This window comes from Lichenostomus cassidix, chromosome 5 (genome assembly GCF_008360975.1).
Source record: "Lichenostomus cassidix isolate B80296 chromosome 5, HeHo_3.0, whole genome shotgun sequence".
Taxonomy (NCBI): Eukaryota; Metazoa; Chordata; class Aves; order Passeriformes; family Meliphagidae; genus Lichenostomus; species Lichenostomus cassidix.
The window spans coordinates 17,146,780-17,160,056 of NC_139486.1; the positions used below are offsets into that span (position 1 = coordinate 17,146,780).

Here is a 13,277-nt window from a genome sequence, read left to right on the forward strand (position 1 = left end):
TTTCATGTTTCAGCTCTAATTTCAACACCTCTGTTAAAACAAATAGATACCTGTTCTGTACCACAGCCTACCACAGAAGCACTTGTGTTTCTTTTTTTTTTTTTTTAAATTTCATTTTGTCTGAGAACATATCAAAGCCACGCTATATTTATTATATTTTCAGGATACCATCAGAAAAGATCTAAAAAGCTTTAACACACTATTTTTATGACAAAGAACCCTTTGTTTGTTTTTGTAAACATTTTGCAGACCACAGAAATCAGAAACAAGTTATCTATTAGGAAGAATAGGTTAAAGTCTGGTGAACCAGTCACTCAGTAACAGAGAAACAAATAATTCCCAGGAAAAATTAATCTGGATATTTGAAATGCTGTAAGAGCCCAACTTCTACCCCTAGGCTGGATTCCTGTTCTTTCTGCTGGCAAAATGAGGCTGCAAGTAGTCAATGGGTTTTAGATCTGGCATAATGCAGAAAAGTCATTGGAGCTATGACTATTTAGACAAGTTGCTCTCTTTTGGCCTTGTGAGAAAGAATAATGTGTTTTCTGTAGCAATTCAGGACAAGGAATTGCATCAATGCTGTCCCTAAGAGAAAGATACAGCTGTCATTCCCTGCCTCCTTGACAGGAGAGAGAAAATTCAAGCAACCCTACAACTCTGAATTCACTGTTTCTTCAAGTTAGGTGGAATCCTTTGAGGGCTTAGATGGCAGCTCTTATTTTGGTTGTCCTTTGTTTCTTAATGTCTTTGCAAATTGCACAACAGGGTCTTTGGATGCTACAACTATAAGGGGAATAAGCTTGCTTCAAGATGGAAATTGTTACATTGCTTTCCCGACAGATTCTTCCTTTCATATGAAGATACATAAGCAATTTTGTTCTAGCACTGGATAATCTGCGAAAGTAGCTGATGTTAAAACATTGGTTGCTTTTGTTGCTTTTACAAATACATAAACAACGCCTGTGATGCGTGTCAAATACCACACCTGCTTCTAATGAAGCAGGAGCAGCCACTTCAGAGGAGTGAGGATCATACTGCAAATACTGTGCTTCAAAGAGCTTTCCTCAGAGTGCTCTGATGACAAGGGCTCAAGCAGGAGGACTTAATTTCAGAACATTATCCCTTCTACAGCTACACATTCAGGTTTATTTCTGGTACCCTAATTACTTCTGATAACTATTTTATGCAAGGCTAACAATTTTGGCTGCGATTGGAAAATGGCAACTAAGACTGCTTCAGGCTCAGCAGACAGTAACATCAGCAGTTTATCTGTCGGTGCAGATCCTGAACTCTTCCTGGGATCTTTTACCAACATCAAGAAACACAGAATGACTTCATTTTGAAATTAGTTTATGAAATTCAATTCCGTTTTTATATTTTCCAATTAATGAAAAAGGAAAGGAACAGGAAAATCCTGATACTTTACAAGCAATTACAGTAACTTCAATCAAACAATGTGACCAAAGTTACAAATACTTCTAAAAAGTGTTTGCCTGAGAAGGCTTTGCACATACTAATAGTTCAAAATTTCTGACTGTTTAAAAACAAAAATCTTTTGACAATGCGGCCCTTGAAATGTAAGTAAATGGATTAAAATAATCTTTTAAAAGCAAAAGCTTTCAACTTGCTATGTCAATACCAACTGCTAGCATATTTAAATTTCAGTTTGCTGCACACTTTGGGTTTTTAACTGCACAGTTTGAATGCAAATCAACATTCAATCTGCACAATATGTTAATTTAAAACCGATCTATGACAGCAGTAGTGATATGCCTGTTCTGCACTCCTGTGCACTGCTGAATGTTGGTGTAGTCATATTAGTAACTGGAAGGGAAAAACAGGATGGATTTGGAATTGGCAGATACTGGTATGTCCTTTTATGGATTTTTGATTCTAATACAGGTATCAGCTCAAAATCCACACTGCTGGTCCTGAAAGTTTTAATAAACTTTATGTTATCATCTGGACGTACTGATGAGCTGAACTTGTTACTGTCTAGAGCACTTAGCATACTCAGGTATGCAGAGTCCACTTCAATAACAGTCTTAACTCTGAGAAGCCTTTCAGAACAAATTTATTTTACTCCCAGTTCTTATGTTTGTGCAAATAAAAATGTTTAAAACCCCATATACTTGGTGGGGTTTCTGTTTTTTTTTCAAAAATAGGTTTTCCCTAAAGAATGAAAATTAATGTAGATTCTTTAATTCTATTTAGCATGATTCAGAGTTTCATTTTTTTTTACCACTACTTTCCTTAGCTATACTGCATTATAACTAAGACTTCCAAACTATCTACCAGCTGTAACATAGTATAAAACAGCTTGTACGGTTGTAGCAATTTACTATTGTATTGCAAAATTAAACTGGTAAACGTACAGTTGCTTGAAACAGTAATTTCATACCGAGTATTGTATGTGCAAAGAATTAGATAGATGGAAACAACAGTGAGCATCTGCTGCTTCTTTCATGTGCTGTTGAATGGCAGTAATTTTCCCAGAAACAATTATTGACTAAAGTCTTATTTGTAGACAAATCAACACCAGATATTCCGTAAGATAGCTGAGGAAATTACATTAGCCATAGTCAGTTTAGCACAATTAATTTTGGTGAGTGTCTTCTGGATTTCTGCATTTTGTAAATCTAACATAATTCCATTTTAAATAGATTTCTATCAGAGAGTATAAACTACAAAGTATTAATACAAACTAAGGAAAAATGAGAGGTTGTGACTTCTGGCCACAAGTATATACTGTACAATCATTTTTCTTCCTCAGGACAAAGTGCTTTGTCATCATTACCCACCTGTGAATAAAGGCAGAATGTCATGGTCTACTGAAAAAAGTAGCAGCAGAACTATTTCTGGACAAGTCCTTGAAACTGGCCTGCTCATACAGCATTTATCCCATAAAACGGCTTTTAGTAATAGCTCAAGGAGTACAGAAAGTCAGTTATTAAGTATATGTGTTCAAAAGGAAACAAGTCAAGAAAAATAATGGATACGGAAATAGTATTTTCTTCAGACAAGTGTTTAATTTTTCATTACAAGAGATGAAAGACTTTTGAATACATTTTCAAGTGCTGAAAAGCTCAGTGCTTCTCTGTTCTTCTTGCATTCCCATGTTTCTGATAATTGATAGATTACAAATGTATTTACTTTTAATTTGAACCAATTTCCTAGCACTATTTATCCAGCTGAATGCACACTGATTAATGGCATTTCTCAACTGAAATTGCTGAGTCTTTTTTTTTATTTCTATATACTGGTTGAATATGAAACAGAAGATAAATAATAAAACTGCCTTTGTATCTTAAATAATAATGCAGATGAGAAAAGTACAGACTGTTCCAGCTCAGCACAGTGACAAAGAAAGGATATTGTCACTACTGCTTTGTGTTTTATTTGCAAAACTGCATGAACTGCTATTCTCTCTATGCAGAAAGTCCAAAGTAAAGACTTTTCAAACTTAAGTAAATTTCCCATGCTTCCAAGCCTTTCAAGCTCTTTCATGTCATCTCATGCAGGTAAGTGTTGGGTTTTAAGAATGTCCAACATCACACAGCAGCAGGTAATACAAAGATGCAAGAGATTTCAGTGAATGTTCTAACAAGTGATCAAGCAAGAGCCAGATCAACTTTTAAGCAGTTGACATATGTGCCGATTCTCTGCTGAACCCTAAATGACCAAATTATTTTCAGGGAGATGCAAGAAATTGAATTTGTGAAATGCTATTGCTAGGAGAGGTGAATAAACAGTGATGCAGCCACATTTTAGCAGACATTAAAGTGTTTCTTCTTTGTTTAAGAAAAATTATTGCAGATGAGATTCAAAAGGAAGGAAGGACAGTTTGGAAAATGAGGTTATACTGTAAATGGTGCAGAAAACATGTAAGAAAAGAGTAAGTGAAAACAAATGAGAGAAAGCAAACTGAACAGCTAAAAAAAAAATCTCTTCAGAGATATACATCACATAATAAAGACATCTCATTCTGTGAAGTGTGAATTCAACTCACAACAATATTTCTTTCCAACAAGATGCAATCATTAACCGAACATTGATCTCCCTCTCATTACACAGTAAATGGTGGTGAGTAAGCTGATACTTCTTTGTTTACAAGTGTTTATTCAAATGGCTCAGGTGGGTAAAAAAATACAGACACAACTTTTCCTGCAAGACAGTGATTTGGGATTCTCAACAAGGATTTAAAAATACATGCAGTACAGCGCAAAAACATCTTTCAATTTTTTCTGGAGTGCTTGGAAAATTATTTGCATTATATGAATCTATGTCCAGCCTACAGATCCTGCATGTCCTTAAAGTGTAGGCACATGCAGCATCATATCAAGTGACCCTCTTACTCCTAGTGAACTGGATTTTCAGTAACAAACATAGTTTTTTAATTACTAGAGGGCTAAAACTCAGGCACTTTCTTCCTATTCATTGTCAGATATGTAAATGTTAATTTCTACTTTTCTCTGACATTTTTGACACTTGTACTTACTCTTTCAATGATATTTTGGATTAATAGTGCATTACAATTCAATCCTCTTAAAAGAATGCTATGCAATAAATTGACAGTGTACAACTCTAATCATTTGATACTAGATTAAAAAGCTTAATAGCAGTACATTTGGAAATTATTATGAATTATGTCAACAACAGCAAAATATTTTTGGTGTATGTTATTGATTAACTGGAGAGTTTAACTCCAGATACGAGCCCACACCAGCTAATGGTGTTGCAGAAAATTCAGTAAGTGTTTACTCAACTATGCATTATTGACATAAACTTCTTTCAAAAAAACTTGAAGTAGACATTTTGATTCTATTTCAACTGGGTGCATATATCTAACATAGCAATGAAATATACTGACACTTTATTAATTGAATACATTCTTTCCCTTGGTGAACTGCCAAAAAACTTGTGCAACCTTTATGTCTTTCTGAAAGCTTAAACAATATGTACCCAAACTCAATCCTTCCCATTCAGTGCAGCAACATAAGAACCACAGAAGAAAAACTTTTGATAGGGTAAGAGGAAAATTGTAATTAGGAACATATTTGAAGAACAGATGTTACAGACAATCGTATGGACAATTTAATCTTTCTCTGGATATCACAAAACTCCTCAGCACTAACAGATTTACATTTCCAGAAAAAGTATCCAAAGTCCCCTTGATATTTTATGTAGTTTCACTAAATACATTTTCTTTCTCTTCACCCAAATGCATAAGCAATCATCTCAGGCGTTTAAAATGTCAACTGATGTTCAACAATACCTGTTTTGTCAGGTATTTTCACCTTCTTCTGTAAATGGACAGCCTTTTGCAACTTATACTCAAGCCTCAGGACTCTGAACTTTCTAGAAGTTTAGTTACCTGACTGATTAGGTAGTTTCAGCTACCACTCAGGCTCCAATGAATTATGTTAACATGAATTCATTAGATTCAGAAACCTTATCATATTGATAGATGAGGGACCCAGTTTTAAGAATTAGAATGTTTTGCTTCTCAAAAAATATAGCAATCCATATCTTGGTATTTGCAAATTATCATTCTCGATTATCACCCCTGTAAGAAAGGATTTCTCTCACTTAAACAACTATTAATGCTTCACTTCTGTACTTGTGATGGTCTACATGGATCCTTAGTTTAGCAGAATACTGACAGAAATAACTGAATCATAGGTAATAAAATCTGAAAAAGGAACATATGAGATACTTACATTTTTTATGTCATTTTCATGGTGAAAGATATATTCAAACAATGCCTGTTAGAAGAATATTTAAAACATTGTCATATTTTAAGAGAAAAGTTGATAATATTATTTTAGAGGAATACAGAATATTGATTATGCTAGGCAGAAATTAATTCTTTGTGAAAACAATAACATTCACACAAAAAAAATGCTGACATTTATTTAAGACTCCAATAGAAAAAAACTATAGATATACTACATTGTCATCATAGGAAAGCATCTTAATTCCTAATTTGTTGCAAAAGAGTAGTGGAATTGCCTCTTATCTTTCATGCTTAACATAACTTTAAAACAAAAAAGGCAGCTATAACTTGAAAGTGTATATATATTTGAGAATCTGGTACCATTTTCATGACTTTTTAACTGTAAAATCAACCAGTGATCTAAAAAAACCTTTTTGCTATGGACACTCAGGTGCTTAGGTAGTACTAAACCTACTTAAATTAAACCTAGGTTTATTAAGAATGCAAGCTGTGCAAACTTTGCCTCGGGGAAAAATTTTTTTAAGCTCTGCAATATTTTGGGATCTGTAAAGGAAAAAAATCCTTTCTAAAAACTATCTGTAAATGATAAATAAATGCTAATAATATTGTGCTTCTGAAACTCAAACATACCAACATAATACCAAAGCTTAATGAAGTCATGTGCATCAGCTGTGCTGTGGTTAAGTGCTTATAAGCCACAACAATTGCACAGCAAAATAACTGAAGCTTTGTTTCCTCCTGTATAAAGCTAATTAAGTCATACTATCCTGTAGCTGTTCTGCACTAGAATATCAGAGGAGTATATATCAGGTAATGGGGGTGGCATTTTCAGTGAATAAAATGACATTGAAATCTAGCAGATAACTAAACCGAGACTGGAAGCCTCTGTTCCAAAAAATGTATTAGGAGTGCTAGTAACACAAGGTCCAATTGAGTTGAACCTTGACCTTCTTCTGCATCCAAATCCCAGGTCTTAACTGCTTCAAAAGAACAGAACATTTTTCTAAATTCGTTTAATTCATTCTAAAAAACTAGGAGAAAATATTGCCCCATGAGGAAAGAAATACAGAACAAGGCCTCAGTCTCCTAAGGGCTTCCATGACCCTTCCGCCAGATTTTCTCAGACAAAATTAATAAAATATTTACCTTCAGGAAACTAGAGAATTACTAATGAATTGTCATATCTGGTGAGGACAGTAAACCACAACCTACTTTACTTCTAGTTTCAGTCAGAAAAAACTCTGAACAGATGATTAAAAGACACAAAAGAATTATAAATAGTAACACATTTAAAGGGAGCTTATAATAGGTGGATAAGAAAAGAACAGACAATAAAGAAGTAGTGGAACATTTTCCCTTCTAGTCCAATAACAGGGAAGCATTCAGTACACATGTATAAATCTAAAGCGACAAAAAAGATGTTTTCTTGCATGACTGGCACGAGGAATTTACTGCTGTTATGCATAGACTGACCTTCAAAAGGATTTAAGAGACTAAATATTCACTTGGATAAAAATATCTAGGGTTCTCTTAATGAGCCTATTAAAAATCCACAAGCTAAAAAAGATAAAACTTTCCATTTCACACCACAGAACAGTTGCAAACTGGGATTTACCAGAGGCTTTCTCTGGCAACAGGTGATACTTCATATGACTGCTATGGTGTTTCCTGGGATAGTCTTTAACATGGCTAATGTTAGTCAAAGAGAAGGCACATTCCTGTATACTTCAAAACACTGGAAAACCTCAGACAGGTAGTCTAATTTTAAAAAAGTTACTTTGCAAACATGTAAGGAAAAAGTATGTAGGAGGTATTCATATACCTCAAACATGATTAGACTGGCTAATTATGTGAATTCAATAGCTGCAAGATTTGCCACCTTTTTGCACCGGGAGCGGTGACAGCTCAAAAAGTTTTAAAACATAAATCAATGATTCTTAACACACAGTGCAGTATGCATTCTCACCTCCTGCTATGGCTTTAGCCTTAATGCTGTTTTGTTTTCAAAAAGGTTATAAATCCACGTAGCTCCAAATTTAAACTTAGATCTTGCATTCTGTGTGAAATGCTAATGTCATAATGTATTAGCTTCATAATACTGACAAGTACACTTGCTGCCTATGGATGTTTCTATGACTGCTGATTTACATTTTTTGGCTTAAGCCTCTTTTCATACAAAACTGAAGGAAGACAAATCTGCCACAGAAAATGCTAATTAAAACTCAAAATTGTTAAAAATATGTATGTTTCTCATTCCTGAGAGCTGCTGTTCAGAGTATTACCTCTGAAAGTTAACCTACCTACTTAAATAACATGTAGTTACCAATCACAATCAAAAGCTAGCTGCTTTCAAGCAGAAGTAAGCCTAGTTTCCTATGGATGTGTCTTGTGTTCCTTAATCCTTCCCAGGTTTCTTACATCCCCTGTTTCCCAGACTATAATGGATTTATAATAATGTATGTGCAAGCTAATTGCCAGCAAGGATGTAACTGGACAAAAAGCATGCAGTATTTTTTCAGCACTGATAAAGAACTAATTTGTAACTGCCCTCAAATCACAGTCTGGAAGTCTTTCATTACTTCACCAGACTAGAACTTACTATATTTGTTACCTATTCTTCTGCCTACTTTGGTTACGAGGCCAAGGGACAATGATGCAAGTAGTGGGTGAAGAACACAGTACAATTACACAAAAGATTTATTTCCTTTGAACACCATACTGAAATGCAGTGCCCTACATCAGTCTAGATCAGGCTTTAAAAAGCAAAGAAATTTCCTGGCCACTTATGAAAAATTGTTAACCAAAGTTTTGGACTGGCAGAGTTAATTTCCACCAGCACATTACTAGATACTGCTAGTTTTCTTATCAGTGTTCACCACTATGTTTTTCAAATTAGACTGAATTCATACTGGTTTGTTCACCTTTAGGCTGAGAGCCAAATATAGCTCCCTAGAGTGTGTTTGATATCTTGTGCCACCTGGAGATAGTTGTTTGATACCTTCTGCAAAATGAGCTGCTGGCCTCAGCCCAACAGTTGTTTTTTATGAATGCACTATGCACAGAAAACATGTTCAACCACACAGCTAACTGGTTGTGTTGGGGAAAAGGCAACACAACGATAAATATTCACACAACTTTCAGCTCCCTGCCACTCAGAGCTGAAACCTGTAAGTTGGAGAGATAACCTGGATAAACCTGTTCTATTGTCAAATAGCTCCAATGACTATCAATCAGATGATTGTGACTGAAAATGATGTATTCTGAACAAAAGAATGGTATCTTTTTACATAAAAAGTGTTAACTCATGCCATAAAAGTTAAGGAAAAAATCCAAATGTTTTGAACATTTTTAGGCTGGGATTGCCATCTATTTGTGCACAGAACCACATTTCCAGACACTAAAGAAGGTTCTGCTTTTTTTTTTTTTTGCTCTTGGCTTCTTTTTTCTTTTTTTAATTGCCCTTTATTACTCCTAGATGTGCAGTTCAAATTTACTTACCAGTGGAATATTTTATCCTATACAAATGTTTTTCCTAGATTATACTTTTACCATAACCTCTTTAGACATACCTTCAATTTCAAGTCTGTTAACACTGTCAAAAGGTAAGCAACACTATTTTTCTGAAGTTCGTATCTAAACCACTGTTCATCATTGTTTTTTCCCCAATCCTATGCACAGTTACAGTAGAATGACACCACAAAACAAGAAAAAAATATCACAACACTAACCAAAATAGTTACATACCTTTGCCAGTTTGGGTTTCTGAGCATATTTTGTTAAATTCAGTCGAGAGAGATTTATGAAAGGGCCATCTGGATTTGTTAGCATTGAAGCCTGAGGGGGAAAAAGAAGCTTTTTAAGTGAGAAGATCCCACATACTTGCCTTGAAGATTTTCAAAATATTCTTAGTATACAAAAATACCCCAAAATTTCAAGCAAAATTTTTGCAGATTCACTGTTTTGCTGTGCAGTACAGACTCTTTCTTCTCTCTCCCCACTATTTCCATGCAGTGCCTAAGCATGTAGCTTGGTAGTTGAGATACATAACCAAAAAAAATCTTCAAAAAATACTTAGGAAGATTAGTTCCTACCCGCAATAGTGAGAAGAGGTCACATTTTGCCATTAATGTGATGTTAATATGTATTACATATTCATGCTGGTTGCAGTTTAATAATTTTGCCAATAGAACAGGATAAAACTAGTATAGTTTATTCTTATCTTTTGAAGTGACAGACACTGAGTGATCAACAATTGTTTTGTAGTAAACGCTTATGGTGAAGTCATGTCATAGCCTCTTCATGGCCTTCCATGAATAAAAATGTGTCTCAAGAAGCCTGTGAATTTGGAATTTATATGAATGTATATGGCGACCTTGTGAATTTAGGTACACTTTTTTATATAAACAGACTAGCATATGCACAAGAAATAATATTTTCAAACTCTATTTTGAAAAGGATTAAAAAAATACTCGTCTCCTTCAAAATTGAGTTTAGATGCAGTGTTTAAGTAAAACTACAGTGTCACTGTGTCAGATACTGTGACCAAGAAAACTTCCATTCTGAGAACAGAGGCAAGCAACTCACCGTGCCCAGCCTGATGTATCCCCCAGAAGCACTAGTGATTGGACGAGCTGTGAGAGCTGTTCGAGGTGTTCTTATCGCCTGTTCCATCGTACTTGGCCGTCCACTTTGTGTGCTGGGTCTCACAAATCCTGTAATAGGTCTTCCTGATTGAGTTACTGGCCTAAAGATGTTAAGTACGTTATCCTTATGTTAAGTGGTATTTATTGACAGAGAATTAAACTGTTATACCTGAAGTATTGCATTTTCAGAAGCTAAAGTTAAGATTTGCTCATTTTTAACTCATCACATTTTTTAAAAATAAACAATCACATACCTAACAGCTGGGCTGGGGCCTCCACCTTGGCTAGTTCCAGGAAGTTTCAAAGACGTTCCTGGTCCTACAAAACAAGAGCATTTCTCACTTCACACTGAGATATTTCTCCCTTGTCCAGAGGACTGCAAACAAGATTGTGTTTTATGATAAACAACAAGCCAGACATTTCTTTGTTCAAACTGAGGGGACACAGAACTAAACAAAGAAGAGAAACCCCAAATATTGTATTCTACTACTGATAAATTGATAGACTATTGCAAGAAACCTGCCAAACAATGAACATTGTTTTCTCTCTTTCATCCTCTCTGTTCTGTTCTCCATTGCACCTGAGGTGAGCAAACGAGTGCTTCTGTGGAGCTTAGCTGCCTACTGGGGTTAACCCAAAAAATTCTCAAGAACATCTCAGAAACACCAGATAGCACTAAAGTAAGAAAGTATCACATCAAGAACACATGGTGGATCTCAACATTGCCATGCAACCATAAAACAACCTAAAACTCTTTTTTTACCACTCCTAAATGCTGTATCAGGTCACGTCAGTTTGTACTATTTTATGGTAGATGACACAAGAGATGGCCAAAAGAGCTCTTGTTGAGTCAATGTATTTAAGTGAAAGTCAATCTTACGTGCAACTTGAGCAATGGCATTTTCATCTAGGATCATGTCTGCAATTCCTTCTTGATCCATATCAATTTCATCCACATACACCATTTCTGTCAAAGCTCGTGTTTTCAGGTTCCAGGCAGCCTGAATAAGAATGAAGTAAAAAGTAAATTATCTTCAAGACACTAAGCAATAATCTAATCAGCAATTTCACCATTTTTTAATTATTATTCACTTCACAGTTTTATTAGGCTTGAATAAGGTATTGACTTAAAACAGCTGAGTATATCCATCTGTCTGATGGAGGTGTAAAAGAGCACTAAGTCCTTTGTTCAAAGCACCAACTGTAAAAAACTGTAATGTATAGCTTAGGCATCTCAGGTTATGAGAGTACTGGAAAACCTTTTAGTGACCTGAACTGACTAATTACTACATTATATGTCTTGGAGGATAACATGAGCAGTGTGGAAAAGCAAGCATAACTCCAGCCTATGTGACAAGCTTTGTGTAGACTATGAAGACACCAAATCCAAGGGGAGAAAAAAGAAAACAGTGGCAGCCATGTAGAAATACCAACAAAAAAAGTGCAGATCCAACTACTTCGATAATTTGATATGCTTGTAATCTACTCATAGAGCTGGCATGATAAAGGGAGTCACAAGACCAATCCCTGATCTTCCATAACATATTGAACAGATCATAATAAATTTTCCAGACTAAAAATTACTGCCAAAATAATTAGATTTGTTTCCTTTCTAACACAGACTACAGCAATCTGGTGGAAAACCATGTTTAATATCGGCTAAGGAGACCTTTCAAAATAGAAGTAGACTGATGCTATCTTAAGAAAAATAAAGGTCAAACACATGGAAACGTTTGTTCCTTAAGTGAGGTATGAGAAGAGCTGAAACTCAGGCTTATTTAATAATTTAAATAATCATTTAATGAGACACTTCTCATTCATCATGTCTTTTCCTCTAGACTTACCTCGTATTTCTATGCAAATTTGTAAGTGTCAATCAAAAAGTATGTCTAAAAATGCTGAAATATTTAACTATTCTTTTAGTGGAAAAGTGCTTTGTTCCAAGCCGAAGGAGGGCTTCAGCCAGCCAGTTCAACCACAATTAGAAACCTTTGTTCAAGAATGAAAAGAATTCAGCAGGATGATCTGAATCTAGGCCAGACAGTCATAATCCAGATCTGCTTTATTTTCTTTTAGTTTCTTCTTGTGCAGTAGGGTGACAGCCTTTAATTAGCATTCAGATTTGCTGTTAGATGTTCAACACCTTTAATGGCTTTTCATTATTCTATGAAGTATTCAGTTGGTTGAACTTTTAACACCTTGATGGTACTCTGCTCTTTTCGAAGACATGTATATCTGCAGTCAACATAACCATGCCTACACTGAGAATATGCTCCAATTAGAGCTCTTGTACAGCCAAGCATAGGCTAATTTCTTACTAGAAGCAAGAAAACCTGCCCATAGTAATGATCTTTTCCTGAAAATTGAAAGTAGTAACATCTCTACACTAGTTGCTAAAACTGAGGTCAGTTCTTTACATAGGTGGAAGTGTATTATTGTCATTTTTCTACTAATATGTGAAAATGTGTTTTTAAAATCAATATCTCTTTGTCATTACTGGGTAAATATCTGTCATTAAAAAAATTTCCTTAGAATCTCTTCCAGTCTAAAGCTCCCAGTCGAAGGCTTCACAGCTAACAAAACAATCAAATATCACACAGTATTTCTTAATAAAATATCTGTCTGTAAATTAGTGTTTTATATGCTCTCTCTTTGTGGGACTAATAATTTTGTTTTGTGATAAGCAACATGTCCGGAGCTTACAAAGACAAACTGCATTTTTATGAAACAGCATTTATACAGCAGGAAAAAGAAAGGGATAGCTCATTTCAGACAATCCACATATTCACAACATAACAAATTTAGCTTGCTTAAGTCATAATCAGAACAAAATTTACAATACCTAATTGCAATTAAAGAGGTACGGAACTGTGATACAGTATATAAGTATACAGTAT

The 13,277-nt window shown here is 34.9% G+C and overlaps 2 protein-coding genes across 4 annotated transcripts in view; both read right to left on the reverse strand.

Annotated features, from left to right (window-relative positions):
* The window catches only part of ZC3H14 (zinc finger CCCH-type containing 14), a 503,257-nt gene that overhangs the window by 333,287 nt on the left and 156,693 nt on the right, over nt 1-13,277 (reverse strand). The window lies entirely within an intron of this gene.
* The window catches only part of TTC8 (tetratricopeptide repeat domain 8), a 36,073-nt gene that overhangs the window by 13,147 nt on the left and 9,649 nt on the right, over nt 1-13,277 (reverse strand). For all 3 annotated transcript variants that reach the window (XM_085061586.1, XM_085061587.1, XM_085061585.1), the window contains exons 3-7: nt 11,261-11,381; nt 10,635-10,698; nt 10,322-10,481; nt 9,482-9,571; nt 5,721-5,765 (exon numbers count right to left, since the gene is read on the reverse strand). In XM_085061586.1, coding sequence (XP_084917712.1) covers nt 5,721-5,765; nt 9,482-9,571; nt 10,322-10,481; nt 10,635-10,698; nt 11,261-11,381 — 480 coding nt within the window. The remainder of the gene's footprint in view (nt 1-5,720; nt 5,766-9,481; nt 9,572-10,321; nt 10,482-10,634; nt 10,699-11,260; nt 11,382-13,277) is intronic.